The 15,170-nt window shown below is 51.7% G+C and overlaps 1 protein-coding gene across 1 annotated transcript in view; it reads left to right on the top strand.

Annotated features, from left to right (window-relative positions):
• Positions 1-5,713: 5,713 nt before the first annotated feature.
• tktb (transketolase b) overlaps positions 5,714-15,170 on the top strand; it is a 29,231-nt gene continuing 19,774 nt past the window's right edge. The window contains exons 1-6 of the mRNA XM_085979013.1: positions 5,714-5,821; positions 8,643-8,756; positions 10,933-11,030; positions 12,636-12,827; positions 14,137-14,264; positions 14,839-15,032. Of these exons, the coding sequence (XP_085835139.1) occupies positions 5,738-5,821; positions 8,643-8,756; positions 10,933-11,030; positions 12,636-12,827; positions 14,137-14,264; positions 14,839-15,032 (810 nt within the window). The 5' untranslated portion in view covers positions 5,714-5,737. The remainder of the gene's footprint in view (positions 5,822-8,642; positions 8,757-10,932; positions 11,031-12,635; positions 12,828-14,136; positions 14,265-14,838; positions 15,033-15,170) is intronic.

The following is a 15,170-nucleotide window of genomic DNA, read 5'->3' as shown; positions in this document are numbered from 1 at the left end:
ACTCAAATCCTCTTGTAATGAAGGCCAGCATACCATTTGCCTTCCTAATGGCTTGCTGCACCTGCACATTCACTTTCAGTGACTCATGTACAAGGACACCCAGGTCCCTTTGAGCATCTGCATTCCCCAATCTTTCACCATTTAGGAAATACTCTGCCTTTCTGTTTTTTCCACCAAAGTGGATAACTTCACATTTATCCACATTATATTCCATCTGCCATGTTCTCACCCACTCACTGAGCCTGTCAAGATCCCCTTGAAGCCTCTTCACATCCTCTTTACAACTGACACTGCCACCTAGCTTTGTATCATCAGCAAATTTGGAAATGTTACATTTAGTCCCCTCATCCAAATCATTGATATAGATTGTGAGTAGCTGGGGCCCAAGCACCGATCCTTGCAGTGCCCCACTAGTCACAGCCTGCCATCCTGAAAAAGACCCGTTTATCCCTACTCTTTGTTTTCTGTCTGTTAACCAATTCTCAATCCATGCTAGTATATTACCCCCAATTCCATGTGCCCTAATTTTGTTCACCAACCCTCTTGTGTGGGACCTTATCGAAGGCCTTCTGAAAATCCAGATACACACCACATCTACTGGTTCCCCTTTGTCTACTCCACTAGTTACATCCTCAAAGAACTCCAATAGGTTTGTCAAACAGGATTTCCCTTTCATAAATCCATGTTGACTCTGCCCAATCTCACCCAGTTTCTAAGTGCCCAGTTATTGCAACCTTTATAATAGATTCCAGCATTTTCCCAACTACTGATGTGAGGCTAACAGGTCTGTAGTTCCCCGTTTTCTCTCTCCCTCCTTTCTTAAATAGCGGGGTTACATTTGCTATCCTCCAGTCTGCAGGAACCGTTCCAGAATCTATAGAATTTTGGAAGATGACAACCAATGCGTCCACTATCCCAATGGCCACCTCTTTCAAAACCCTAGGATGCAGGTCATCCGGTCCTTGGGATTTATCGACTTTTAGTCCCATTAATTTTGCTAGTACTGTTTTTTCACTAATAATAATTTCTTTAAGTTCCTCATTCTCGCCACACCCTTGGTTTTCTTGTATTTCTGGGAGGGTTTTTTCTGTCTTCCTCCATGAAGACAGAAACAAGTATTTACTTAATTTCACCAGAGGACTCGAGCTCCGTAATCCAGGCCCGACACTCCCTCACCGCCCACCACCCCCCCCCCCCCCCCCCCCCACCCCACCCAAGCCCCAATACACCAGTACTGAGGGAGCGCCGCACTGTCGGAGGGGCGGTACTGAGGGAGTACCGCACTGTCGGAGGGGCGGTACTGAGGGGGCGCCGCACTGTCGGAGGGGCGGTACTGAGGGAGCGCCGCACTGTCGGAGGGGCGGTACTGAGGGAGCGCCGCACTGTCGGAGGGGCAGTACTGAGGGAGCGCCGCACTGTCGGAGGGGCGGTACTGAGGGAGCGCCGCGCTGTCGGAGGGGCGGTACTGAGGGAGCGCCGCACTGTCGGAGGGGCCGTCTTACGAATGAGATGTTAAACCCGAGGCCCCCGTCTGCCCTCTCAGGTGGGTGTAAAAGATCCCACGGCCACTATTGGAAGAAGAGCAGGGGGGAGTTCTCCCCGGTGTCTTGGGGCCGATATTTATCCCTCAAACAGATGATCTGGGTCATTATCACATTGCTGTTTGTGGGAGCTTGCTGTGCACAAATTGGATGTTGCATTTCCTACATTAGAACAGTGACCACACTTCAAAGGTACTTGATTGGCTGTGAAGGGCTTTGGGGTGTCGTGAGGTGGTTGAAAGGTGCTGGAGAAATGCGAGTCTTTCAAAGTCGACTACTGGTGCATTGCTAATGAGGGTTGTTGCTCAATATTTGATCCGTGAAGGTCGCTCTCCTGGCTGAACAAGCAATAACCTGCCCGTGCACTTTGTTCAGTGATGACTTGGCACAATGGAGAGCTGGCTGGAGATGATGGGTTAGCCAGAGATTTAAATCAGTGTTCCTTGCTGGCATCGATCAGGCTGGGGCTCGTTTTCTCTGGAAACGAGAAGGTTGAGGGGTGACCTGATAGAGGTCTTCAAAATTACAAAGAGCTTCGATAGGGTAGACGTAGAGAAGATGTCTCCACTTGTGGGGGAGGACCAGAACTAGGGGCCATCAATATAAGAGAGTCACTAATAAATCCAATCGGAATTCAGGAGAAACTTCTTTCCCCAGGAAGGACAGCCCCTCGAGCCTGCTCCGCCATTCAATGAGATCATGGCTGATCATCCAAATTCAGTACCCTGTCCCTGCCTTCTTCCCATATCCCTTGATCCCTTTAGCCTTAAGAAATATATCCAACTCCTTCTTAATATATTTAATGAATTGGCCTCAACTGCCTTCTGTGGTAGAGAATTCCACAGGTTCACCACTCCCTGGGTGAAGAAATTCCTCCTCATCTCAGTCCTAAATGGCTTACCCCTTATCCTTAGACTGTGACCCCTGGTTCTGGACTCCCCCCGCCATCGGGAACATCCTTCCTGCATCTAGTCTGTCTAGTCCTGTTAGAATTTTATAAGTTTCAATGAGATCCCCTCTCATTCTTCTAAACTCCAGCGAGTATAAGCCCAATTGACCAAATCTCTCCTCATACGTCATTCCTGCCATCCCAGGTATCAGTCTGGTGAATCTTCGCTGCACTCCCTCCATGGCAAGAACATCCTTCCTCCGATAAGGTGACCAAAACTGCACACAATACTCAAGGTGTGGTCTCACCAAGGCCCTGTACAACTGCAGCAAGACATCCTTGCTCCTGCACTCGAATCCTCTTGCTATGAAGGCCAACATACTATTTGCCGCCTTAACCGCCTCGAGGGGCCAAATGGCCTACTCCTGCTCCTATCTATGTTTCTGGCCTCAGATCAGTAGTTGGGAAAATGCTGGAATCTATTATAAAGGATGCAATAACTGGGCACTTAGAAACTAATAGTAAGATTGGGCCGAGTCAACATGGATTTATGAAAGGGAAATCCTGTTTGACAAACCTATTGGAGTTCTTTGAGGATGTAACTAGTGGAGTAGACAAAGGGGAACCAGTAGATGTGGTGTATCTGGATTTTCAGAAGGCCTTCGATAAGGTCCCACACAAGAGGTTGGTGAACAAAATTAGAGCACTTGGAATTGGGGGTAATATACTAGCATGGATTGAGAATTGGTTAACAGACAGAAAACAGAGTAGGGATAAACTGGTCTTTTTCAGGATGGCAGGCTGTGACTAGTGGGGTACCGCAAGGATCGGTGCTTGGGCCCCAGCTATTCACAATCTACAGCAATGATTTGGATGAGGGGACTAAATGTAACATTTCCAAATATGCTTTTAATACAAAGCTAGGTGGCAGTGTCAGTTGTGAAGAGGCTTCAAGGGGATGTTGACAGGCTCAGTGAGTGGGCGAGAACATGGCAGATGGAATATAATGTGGATAAATGTGAAGTTATCCACTTTGGTAGAAAAAACAGAAAGGCAGAGTATTTCCTAAATGGTGAAAGATTGGGGAATGCAGATGCTCAAAGGGACCTGGGTGTCCTTGTACATGAGTCACTGAAAGTGAATGTGCAGGTGCAGCGAGCCATTAGGAAGGCAAATGGTATGCTGGCCTTCATTACAAGAGGGTTTGAGTACAGGAGTAAAGAAGTCTTACTCCAATTATATAGGGCCTTGGTGAGACCACACCTGGAGTACTGTGTACAATTTTAGTCTCCTTACCTAAGGAAGGATATACTTGCCATAGAGGGAGTGCAACGAAGGTTCACGAGATTGATTCCTGGGATGGCGGGACTGTCGTATGAGAAGAGATTGAGTAAACTAGGCCTGTATTCTCTTGAATTCAGAAGAATGAGAGGGGATCTCATTGAAGCATACAAAATTATTACAGGGCTTGATAGGGTGGATGCTGGGAGAATGTTTTCCTTGGCTGGGGAGTCTAGAACCAGGGGTCACAGCCTCAGGATAAAGGGTCGGCCATTCAGGACTGAGATGAGGAGGAATTTCTTCACAGAGGGTGGTGAATCTTTGGACTTCTCTACCCCAGAGGGCTGTGGAGGCTCAGTCATTGGGTATATTCAAAACAGAAGTCGATAGATTTCTGACTAGTAAGGGCATCAGGGGATATGGCGATCGGGCCGGTGAATGGACTTGAGGCAGAAGATCAGCCATGATCTCATTGAATGGCGGAGCAGGCTCCAAGGGCCGAATGGCCTCCTCCTGCTCCTATTTCTTATGTTCTTATGACCTTCTGACACACGAGTGCTACTAACATGAGCCACGGTTGAGATTTTTTTTCATTCATGGGATGTGGACATCGCTGGCAAGGCCAGCATCTATTGCCTATCCCTAGTTGCCTTTGAGAAGTTAGGCCTTCTTGAACCGCTGCAGTCCGTGTGGTGAAGGTGCTCCCACAGTGCTGTTAGGGAGGGAGTTCCGGGATTTTGACCCAGCGACGATGAAGGAACGGCCGATATATTTCCGAGTCAGGATGGTGTGTGACCTTGGAAGGCGAGATGCGCATGGTTGTGGTCATCTGCCCATATTGGACTTCCCCCGCCCCAACATGGAGATACCCGAGCAGTGCTGAGATGCCGTCGAAGTTCCATGCGATCGACCGATGGGCGATCGACCGAATTGATGCGGGATTTGTGTTGGGACCTCCTGACGGTGCCTGTCTTGACTGGAAGGAACCGTCTGAGACTCCTCTACATTTGGGGAGACCAAACGCAGATTGGGCGACCGCTTTGCGGAACACCTCCGTTCAGTCCGTAAGGTTGACCCCGAGCTTCCGGTGGCCTGTCACTTTAATTCACCGCTCCATTCCCACTCAGACCTCACCGTCCTCGGGCTCTTGCATTGTTCCACGGAAGCTCAGCGTAAGTTTCAGGAACAGCACCTCATCTTCCGATTAGGAACTTTACAGCCTTCTGGATTCAACATAGAGTTCAACAATTTCAGATCATAACCTCGGCCCCTATCATTCATATTTATTAATGTATTTATATAAAATTTATTTATATAAAATATTTGTATTGTATTTATATGTAAATAAATTTTATTTAAATACAATATATAAATAAATATTATGTAAATAAATATTTATATAAATACAATTATTATAAATATTTATTATAATTGTATTTATATAAATATTTATTTACATAAAATTTATTTATATATTATAAAATTTAGTTAGTTATTTATGTATATATAAAATATTTATGTATATTAAATTTATGTATATTTTTATTTATAGTCTTCACAGAATCACAGAATCTACAGTGCAGATAGAGGCCATTTCTGCCGGTGCAATTCACACTTCATCTCGAGCCATCCTTTGTCTCTTTACCTGTCCCATTACCATCTCCTCCCGCCTTGAATATCTCTCAATGTCTCTCAATCTCTTCCGCCTTCTATCCTATCACAGACCTTCCCTTTTGTTCTTTCCTCTCCTCCCCTCCCCCCCCCCCCCCCCCCCCCCCTTCCCTGCCCCTACACTTGCTTAAAAACCTCTTCCATCTCCAGCTTTTTCCAGTTTTGGCGAAGCGTCATCGACCTGAAACGTTAACTCTTGTTTCTCTCTCCACCGATGCTGCCCTGACCCGCTGAGTATCTCCAGCATTTTTCTGTTTTTATTTCAGATTTCCAGCACCCGCAGCGTTTTCTTTTTCTGTAGTTGTCTGAGACTCTTGTCGCTTGCCCCACCTCCTGCTGCAGTGCGGCCGAGATCATGTCCGTGCTCTTTTTCCACATCATGAAGTACAAAGTGAGCGAGCCCAGGGACCCCAACAACGATCGCTTCGTGCTGTCCAAGGTAAGGGAGGCGGGGGCGGTGGGGTGCTTGTGTGTACCGTGCTGTGCAATGGGAGGGGGGGATTTCTTGTAAGGACGGTGGCATAGTGGTTAGCACTGTTGCCTCACAGCGCCAGGGACCGGGTTCGAATCCGGCCTCGGTGACTGTCTGTGTGGAGTTTGCACATTCTCCCCGTGTTTGCGTGGGTTTCCTCCGGGTGCTCCGGTTTCCTCCCACAGTCCAAAGATGTGCGGGTTAGGTTGATTGGCCATGATAAAAATTGGCCCTTAGTGTTAGGGGGGATTAAATACGTGGGGTTATGGGGTTACGGGGATAGGGCTTGGGTGGGATGGTTGTCGTGTAGGGACCGGGTGCTAGGGTTTGGATGATCAGCCATGATCTCGTTGAATGGCGGAGCAGGCTCGAAGGGCCGAATGGCCTACTCCTGCTCCTATCTTCTATGTTTCTATGAAACGCGAAATAGGAGTTGGCCATTCGGCCCCTCGAGCCACACAAGTGCCAGGCAATGACCATCTCCAACAAGCGAGACTCTAACCATCTTCCCTTGACATTCAATGGCATTACCATCGCCGAATCCCCACCATCAACATCCTGGGGTTACCATTGATCAGAAACTGAACTGGACCAGCCACATAAATACTGTGGCTACAAGAGCAGGCCAGAGGCTGGGAATTCTGCAGCGAGTGTCTCACCTCCTGACTTCCAAAGCCTTTCCACCATCTACAAGGCACAAGTCAGGAGTGTGATGGAACACTCTCCACTTGCCTGGATGAGTGCAGCTCCAACAACACTTGAGAAGCTCGACACCATTCAGGATAAAGCAGCCCGCTTGATCGGCACCCCATCCACCACCTTAAACATTCACTCCCTCCACCACCGGCGCACCGTGGCTGCAGTGTGTACCATCTACAAGATGCACTGCAGCAACTCGCCAAAGCTCCTTCAACAGCACCTTCCAAACCCGCGACCTCTACCACTTAGAAGGACAAGGGCAGCAGGCGCATGGGAACATCACCACCTACAAGTTCCCCTCCAAGCCACACACCATCCTGACTTGGACCTGTATCGCCGTCCCTTCACTGTCGCTGGGCCAAAATCCTGGAACTCCTTCCTAACAGCATTGTGGGTGTACCTACACCATATGGACTGCAGCGGTTCAAGAAGGCGGCTCACCACCATCTTCTCAAGGGCAATTAGTGATGGGCACTAAATGCAGGCCTAGCCAGCCAGCGACGCCCACATCCCATCAATGAATTAAAAAAAAAAATCATGGCTGATCTTCGACCTCAACTCCACTCTCCCGCCCGATCTCCAGATCCTTGATTCCCAGAGAGTCCAAAAATCTCTCGATCTCAGCCTTGAATATACTCAACGACTGAGCCTCCACAGCCTCTGGGGCAGAGAATTCCAAAGATTCACCTTATCTGAGGAAGGATGTTCTTGCCATGGAGGGAGTGCAGCGAAGATTCACCAGGCTGATACCTGGGATGGCAGGAATGAGGTATGAGGAGAGATTGGGTCGATTGGGCTTATACTCGCTGGAGTTTAGAAGAATGAGAGGGGATCTCATTGCAACTTATAAAATTCTAACAGGACTAGACAGACTAGATGCAGGAAGGATGTTCCCGATGGCGGGGGAGCCCAGAACCAGGGGTCACAGTCTAAGGATAAGGGGTAAGCCATTTAGGACTGAGATGAGGAGGAATTTCTTCACCCAGAGAGTGGTGAACCTGTGGAATTCTCTACCTCACAAGGCAGTTGAAGCCAATTCATTAAATATATTCAAGAAGGAGTTGGATATATTTCTTAAGGCTAAAGGGATCAAGGGATATGGAGAGAAGGCAGGGACAGGGTACTGAATTTGGATGATCAGCCATGATCTCATTGAATGGCGGAGCAGGCTCGAGGGGCCGAATGGCCTCCTCCTGCTCCTATCTTCAATGTTTCTATGTTCACCGCCCTCTGAGTGAAGAAATTCCTCCTCATCTCAGTCCTGAATGGCCGACCCCTTATCCTGAGACTGTGACCCCTGGTTCTAGACTCTCCAGCCAGCGGGGAAACAGCCTCTCGGCATCGACCCTGTCAATCCCTCTTAATTTTGTGATCTCCTCTCATTCTTCTAAACTCCAGAGAGTATTGGCCCATTCGACTCTCCTCCATAGGCTAGCCCTTTCATAAGAACATCAGAAATAGGAGCAGTAAGTCGGCCATTCGGCCCCTCGAGCCTGCCCCGCCATTCAATAAGATCACGGCCGATCTGATCTTGGCCTCAACTCCGCTTTCCCGCCCGATTTCCCCATAACCTTTGACTTCCCCTGTAGCTCAAATATGTAGCGCTCATCCCAGGAACCCATCGAGTGAATTGTTGTACAGGAAACTTTCGATGTACTGGCACCTAAATAATAACCGGAAATGTCAGTTAACCGGCAAAATTCAGGAGTAGGTTTTACTTCATATTGTATTTGCCGCCTTCCATCTGTGCTGTGCAAGGGTGTGGCTGCAGCTGTTGCTAAGCTACAGAGACGCTTGGAACTTGTGGCCATTGTTCTACAGTTACAGGGTTTGTTGCTTTACACGGAGCTCTCAGCTCCGTATCTTTTACTATAGCGTTCGGTTATCCGGAATTTTTGATAAACCGGCACCACGTCGGTCCCGTCCGTGCCGGATAAAAGAAAGTTTCCTGTACTGTCCATGGTAAGTTGGGGCCTTTGTACATCCAGGGTGTTAAGGGATGTATCTGCTGATGCTAGCCTATGAGCGTGAGGGAGCGTTGCTCCAAAGCGGCCTCTTGACCGGTTCTTCTCTTCCTCTCTCGTTACAGGGCCACGCGGCTCCCATACTGTACGCGGCCTGGGTGGAGGCGGGCTACGTGAAGGAGTCCGAACTCATGAAACTCCGCAAGATCGGCTGCCCTCTCGAAGGACATCCCACTCCGGTAAGTTTGACCCCCGAACGAGTCGTGGATCGGTGTCTCCGACTGTATATTCGGCTCGCGATGCGGCCTCCTCTACGTTTGGGGAGACCCAACGCAGATTGGGCGACCGCTTTGCGGAACACGTCCGTAAGGGTGACCCCGAGCTCCCGGCCGCCTGTCACTTTAATTCACCGCCCCACTCCCACTCTGACCTCTCTGTCCTCGGCCTCTTGCATTGTTCCAACGAAGCTCGAGGAACAGCCCCTCATCTTTCGATTAGGCACTTTACAGCCTTCTGGACTCAATATCGAGTTCAACAATTTCAGATCGTAACCTCGGCCCCCATTTTTTCCAGACGGCAGCTGTTGATGATTCTGCCATCGCCATTTACACCTCCTCCAGACCCACCTTTAGTTTCTTAACTTGTCCCATTACCATCTCCTTCTGCCTCGCACCATCACCCCTTTTGTCATTTAATCTCCCGCCTTCCATCCTATCACAGACCTTCCCTTTTGTTCTGTCCTCCCCGTCTCTCCACTTGCTTAGAAGCAGAGAATAATAGGAGCAGGAGTCGGCCCTTCGAGCCTGCTCCGCCATTCAATATGATCATGGCTGATCCTCTATCTCAATACAATATTCCCGCTCTCTCCCCGTACCCCTTGATGCCTTTTGTGTCTAGAAATCTATCGATCTCCTTCTTAAATAGATTCAGCGACTTGGCCTCCACAGCCTTCTGTGGTAGAGAATTCCACAGGTTCACCACCCTCTGAGTGAAGAAATTTCTCCTCATCTCAGTCCTAAATGTCCTACCCCGTATCCTGAGACTGTGACCCCTCGTTCTAGACCCCCCCAGTCAGGGGAAACATCCTCCCTGCATCCAGTCTGTCTAGCCCAGTCAGAATTTTATACGTTTCAATGAGATCCCCTCTCATTCTTAAAACCTGCTCCATCTCTAACTCTTTCCAGTTCTGACGAGAGGTCCGAGATGTTGACTGTTTCTCTCTCTCCGCTGATGCTACCTGGCCCGCTGGGTGTTTCCAGCATATTATGTTTCTGTCCCCTTTAACTTTACTTGGCTGCGCGGCCCCTTTAAGGGCCGGTGAGCCGGCTGCAATGCAGCTCCAGAGCGCCTCGCTGCTTAAAGGGAACGCTGACTCCAGGCGCTTAACGCCAACAAACCATCCCTTCTGCTCTACTGAGGGAGCGCCGCACTGTCGGAGGGGCGGTACTGAGGGAGCGGCGCACTGTCGGAGGGGCAGTACTGAGGGAGCGCCGCACTGTCGGAGGGGCGGTACTGAGGGAGCGGCGCACTGTCGGAGGGGCAGTACTGAGGGAGCGCCGCACTGTCGGAGGGGCGGTACTGAGGGAGCGGCGCACTGTCGGAGGGGCAGTACTGAGGGAGCGCCGCACTGTCGGAGGGACGGTACTGAGGGAGCGCCGCACTGTCGGAGGGGCGGTACTGAGGGAGCGCCGCACTGTCGGAGGGGCGGTACTGAGGGAGCGCCGCACTGTCGGAGGGGCGGTACTGAGGGAGCGCCGCACTGTCCGAGGGGCGGTACTGAGGGAGCGCCGCACTGTCGGAGGGGCAGTACTGAGGGAGCGCAGTACTGAGGGAGCGCCGCACTGTCCGAGGGGCGGTACTGAGGGAGCGCCGCACTGTCGGAGGGGCAGTACTGAGGGAGCGCCGCACTGTCGGAGGGGCGGTACTGAGGGAGCGCCGCACTGTCGGAGGGGCGGTACTGAGGGAGCGCCGCACTGTCGGAGGGGCGGTACTGAGGGAGCGCCGCACTGTCGGAGGGGCGGTACTGAGGGAGCGCTGCACTGTCGGAGGGGCCGTCTTTCAGGATGAGACGTTAAACCCGAGGCCCCCGTCTGCTCTCTCAGGTGGATGTAAAAGATCCCACGGCCACTATTGGAAGATGATCAGGGGGGAGTTCTCCCCGGTGTCTTGGGGCCGATATTTATCCCTCAACCAACATCACTTAAAAACAGACGATCTCATCATTATCTCATTGCTGTTTGTGAGATCTTGCTGTGCGCAAATTGCCTGCCGCGCTTCCTACATTACAACAGCGACAGTACTTCCAAATAAAAGTACTTCATTGGCTGTGAAGCACTTTGGGATGTCCTGAGGTGGCGAAAGGCGCTGGAGAAATGCAAGTTCTGTCTCTTTACTCACTTTCTTATCTCCCTGCAGAAACTGGCCTTTGTTGATGTTGCCACGGGCTCGCTGGGTCAGGGTCTTGGTGCTGCTTGCGGTATGGCGTACACTGGGAAATACTTCGACCAAGCCAGGTAACTACACAGTTGGAGGCCTTCGATCGCTCCCTTCCTTCCCTTCTCTCCCTCCTGCAGAAATTCCTCCTGAAGGATTATTTATTCATTCTCGGGATCTGGGCGTCGCTGGCGAGGCCCAGCATTTATTGCCCGTCCTTAATCGCCCCTTGAGAAGGTGGTGGTGAGCCACCTTCTTGAACCGCTGCAGTCCCGTGTGGTGAAGGTGCTCCCACAGCGCTGTTAAGGAGGGAGCTCCAGGATTTTGACCCAGCGACGATGACGGAACGGCCGATATATTTCCAAGTCGGGATGGTGTGTGTGTGTGACTTGGAGGGGAACTTGGAGGTGGTGGTGTTCCCGTGCGCCTGCTGCCCTTGTCCTTCTAGGTGGAAGAGGTGGCGGGTTTGGGAGGTTTTGCTGAAGAAGCCTTGAAGCGATGGCAATCGATTGGAGGAGCGCAGAGATCTCGGAGGGTTGTGGGGACTGGAGGAGATTAGAGATAGGGAGGAGGTGGGGCGGGGGGGGGCGAGTCCGTGGAGGGATTTGAAAACGAGGATGAGAATTACAAAATTCTGGGCCGGACCGGGAGCTAATGTAGGCCAGCGAGCACGGGGGAGGTGATGGGTGAACGGGACGTGGTCCGAGAGCGTAGGAACAGTACCTCTTGAATTGGCTTGCGTGAGGTGGTATAGTTGGGATGGGGTGCGGTCTGGAAAGGCTGGATTGCTCATCACACTGTCTGGCACGAGCTTCTGTGGCCCGAACAGTGCTCCTTTTCATTCCCCAGAATCTATTGGTGTCTATTCTACCCCCCCCCCCAACTCCCACCTCCTGTTCCAATCTTCTACCAATTTGCCTCCAAGTCAAAAACTGGAATGCTTGAAATGCCTTGGGTTTAATTTTTAAATCGGTCCACTCCCTGTAGCTGAGTTTGCAGACCTCTCTAAGCGAGAGGTGTGCGTCTGGCTCCATGAAATGTTTGGATTGTGAGTCGAGTCTGCTGGCTCAGGATTTCCATTGGGTGGGTGTTGTCATTGGAGTTGAATTAATAGATTCAACGTTTGTGTTAGCAGTGGGTCTCCCCTTCGCCTAAGTCGGAAGGTCATGGGTTCGAGTCCCTCGGCACCGCCCCTCCGACGGTGCGGCGCTCCCTCGGCAGCGGCGCTCCCTCGGTACCGCCCCTCCGACGGTGCGGCGCTCCCTCGGTACCGCCCCTCCGACGGTGCGGCGCTCCCTCGGCACCGCCCCTCCGACAGTGCGGCGCTCCCTCGGTACCGTCCCTCCGACAGTGCGGCGCTCCCTCGGTACCGCCCCTCCGACGGTGCGGCGCTCCCTCGGCACCGCCCCTCCGACAGTGCGGCGCTCCCTCGGTACCGTCCCTCCGACAGTGCGGCGCTCCCTCGGTACCGCCCCCCGGGGGAGTGTCGGGCCTGGATTACGGGGCTCGAGTCTCTGGAGTGGGGGCTCGAACCCACGACCTTCTGACTCGATGGGGAAGAGTGAGACCCACTGAGCCTCAGCTGACACCTTCTGGAGCCAATCCAAGGAAGCGGCTTGATATGAAAACTTGCCTCGGGACAGTGCTTGCAATGAACTGAGTGGTCTTTGTTTTTTTTTGTTCAGCTACCGTGTGTACTGCCTGATTGGAGATGGCGAGTCCTCCGAAGGTGCTATCTGGGAGGCCATGGCCTTCGCCTCCTTCTACAAGCTGGACAACCTGGTGGCCATCTTTGACGTCAACCGCCTGGGCCAGAGCGAGGCTGCGCCCCTTAAGCACGATGTGGCGACGTACTACAAACGTTGTGAAGCCTTCGGGTGAGTGGGCGGTGAAACGCTGGCGCGTCTAACCTGCCGCAATTGTGGGTTACAGGCCAACTGGTCCACATGTTCTGCACGAGCCTCCTCCCGCCCCTCTTCATCTCGCCCCATCACATTCGATTCCTTTCTCCCTCATGTGTTTATCCAGCTTCCCCTTAAATGCATCTCCGCTATTCCCCTCGACCACTCCCTGTGGTAGCGAGTTCCACATTCTCACCACTCTCTGGGGAAAGAAGTTTCTCCTGAATTCCCCATTGGATTTATTAGTGACTCTCTTATATTGATGGCCCCTAGTTCTGGTCTCCCCCACAAGTGGAAACATCTTCTCTACGTCTACCCTATCGAAACCCCTTCATAATCTTAAAGACCTCCATCAGGTCACCCCTCGGCCTTCTCTTTTCTAGAGAAAAGAGTCCCAGCCTGTTCAATCTTTCCTGATAGTTAGAACCTCTCAGTTCTGGTATCATCCTTGTAAATCTTTTTTGCACCTTCTCTAGTGCCTCTATCTCTTTTTATAATATGGAGACCAGAGCTGTGCCCAGTGCCCCAAGTGTGATATGGAGACCAGAACTGTGCACAGTGCTCCAAGTGTGATATGGAGACCAGAACTGTGCACAGTGCTCCAAGTGTGATATGGAGACCAGAACTGTGCACAGTGCTCCAAGTGTGATATGGAGACCAGAACTGTGCACAGTGCTCCAAGTGTGATATGGAGACCGGAACTGTGCACAGTGCTCCAAGTGTGATATGGAGACCAGAACTGTGCACAGTGCTCCAAGTGTGATATGGAGACCAGAACTGTGCACAGTGCTCCAAGTGTGATATGGAGACCAGAACTGTGCACAGTGCTCCAAGTGTGATATGGAGACCAGAACTGTGCACAGTGCTCCAAGTGTGATATGGAGACCAGAACTGTGCACAGTGCTCCAAGTGTGATATGGAGACCAGAACTGTGCACAGTGCTCCAAGTGTGATATGGAGACCAGAACTGTGCACTGTATCCAAGTGTGATATGGGGACCAGAACTGTGTACAGTGCTCCAAGTGTGGTCTAAACAAGATTCTGTACAAGTCTAACCAAATTTCTCTGCTTTTGAATTCTGTCCCTCTAGAAATGAACCCCAGTGCTTTGTTTATGGCCTTGTTAACTTGCATTGCTACTTTTTAATAATTTGTGATTGTGACTACCGCTAGATCCCTTCGCTCCTCGACCCCATTTAGACACTTGGTTTTAGTGCTGTCTGACCGCTCCCCGTGCAGTGGGCTCGTGACCGGGTGTAAAGGTGTTGTGTGATTGTGTTTGGCAGATGGAGCACCCACATGGTGGACGGGCATGACACGGCGGCTCTCTGCAAAGCTCTGGGGCATGCTGGGCAAGTCAAGGACCGACCGACGGCAATCGTTGCCAAAACCTTCAAAGGGAAAGGCATCAAAGGTCAGTGCTGAGCTTGAAGCTCCTGTGTGAGGATGCTCGGTACCTCTCGTCTTCGCTGAAGCTGTTTCCTCCAGCTGATGCCTACCCCCGCTTGGGATGGCTGGACCTACCAGATACTCGCAGCTCACTGGCAATGTAGTGGGATACGGCAGTTGCTTTCTGTGTCTCTCTCTGGCTCGCTCGCTCTGTCTGGCTTGGGCTGTCTCGCTCGCTTTCTCTGGCTCGCTCGCTCTCGGGCAGGCTGTCTCTCTCGCTTTCTCGCTCGCTCTCGGGTGGGCTGTCTCGCTCACTTGCTCGCTCGCTCTCGGGCGGGCTGGCTCGCTCACTCGCTCTCGGGCGGGCTGGCTCGCTCGCTTTCTCGCTCGCTCTCGGGTGGGCTGTCTCGCTCGCTTTCTCGCCCACTCTCGGGCGGGCTTGCTCGCTCGCCCGCTCTCGGGCCGGGCCGCCGCGCTCGCCGGGCCGCCGCGCTCGCCCGCTCTCGGGCCGGGCCGCCGCGCGCGCGCTCATTTAGAAGAGGGGACATTAAAAGAAACCATTCTTGCCCCAGCCCTCTAACCAAGTGCTTTGTGTGCAGGGGTGGAGAATGAAGAGAACTGGCACGGCAAGCCGATGCCAAAGGATCGTCTGGAGGAAATTATTCAAGAAATCAACAGCCAAATCCAGAGCAGCGAGTCCTTGAAGCCAGCACCTCCTAACGAGAATGCTCCGGTGGTCGACATCACGGCCATCAAGATGACGTCTCCATCGAGCTACAAGCTTGGTGACAAGGTAGAGACCGTTGGCGCTACAGATCTTGTTGGTTCTCGATTTAAAACTTGTTAGGAAGTGTCATAAGACCGTAAATAGGAGCAGGAGTCGGCCATTCGGCCCCTCGAGCCTGCTCCGCCATTTAATCAGATCATGGCT

The sequence above is a fragment of the Somniosus microcephalus genome, unplaced genomic scaffold, assembly GCF_052327205.1.
Source record: "Somniosus microcephalus isolate GS21.2 unplaced genomic scaffold, FLI_Smic_1.0 unresolved_chr7, whole genome shotgun sequence".
Lineage (NCBI taxonomy): Eukaryota > Metazoa > Chordata > Chondrichthyes > Squaliformes > Somniosidae > Somniosus > Somniosus microcephalus.
This window is presented reverse-complemented; position numbering and strand designations above follow the sequence as displayed.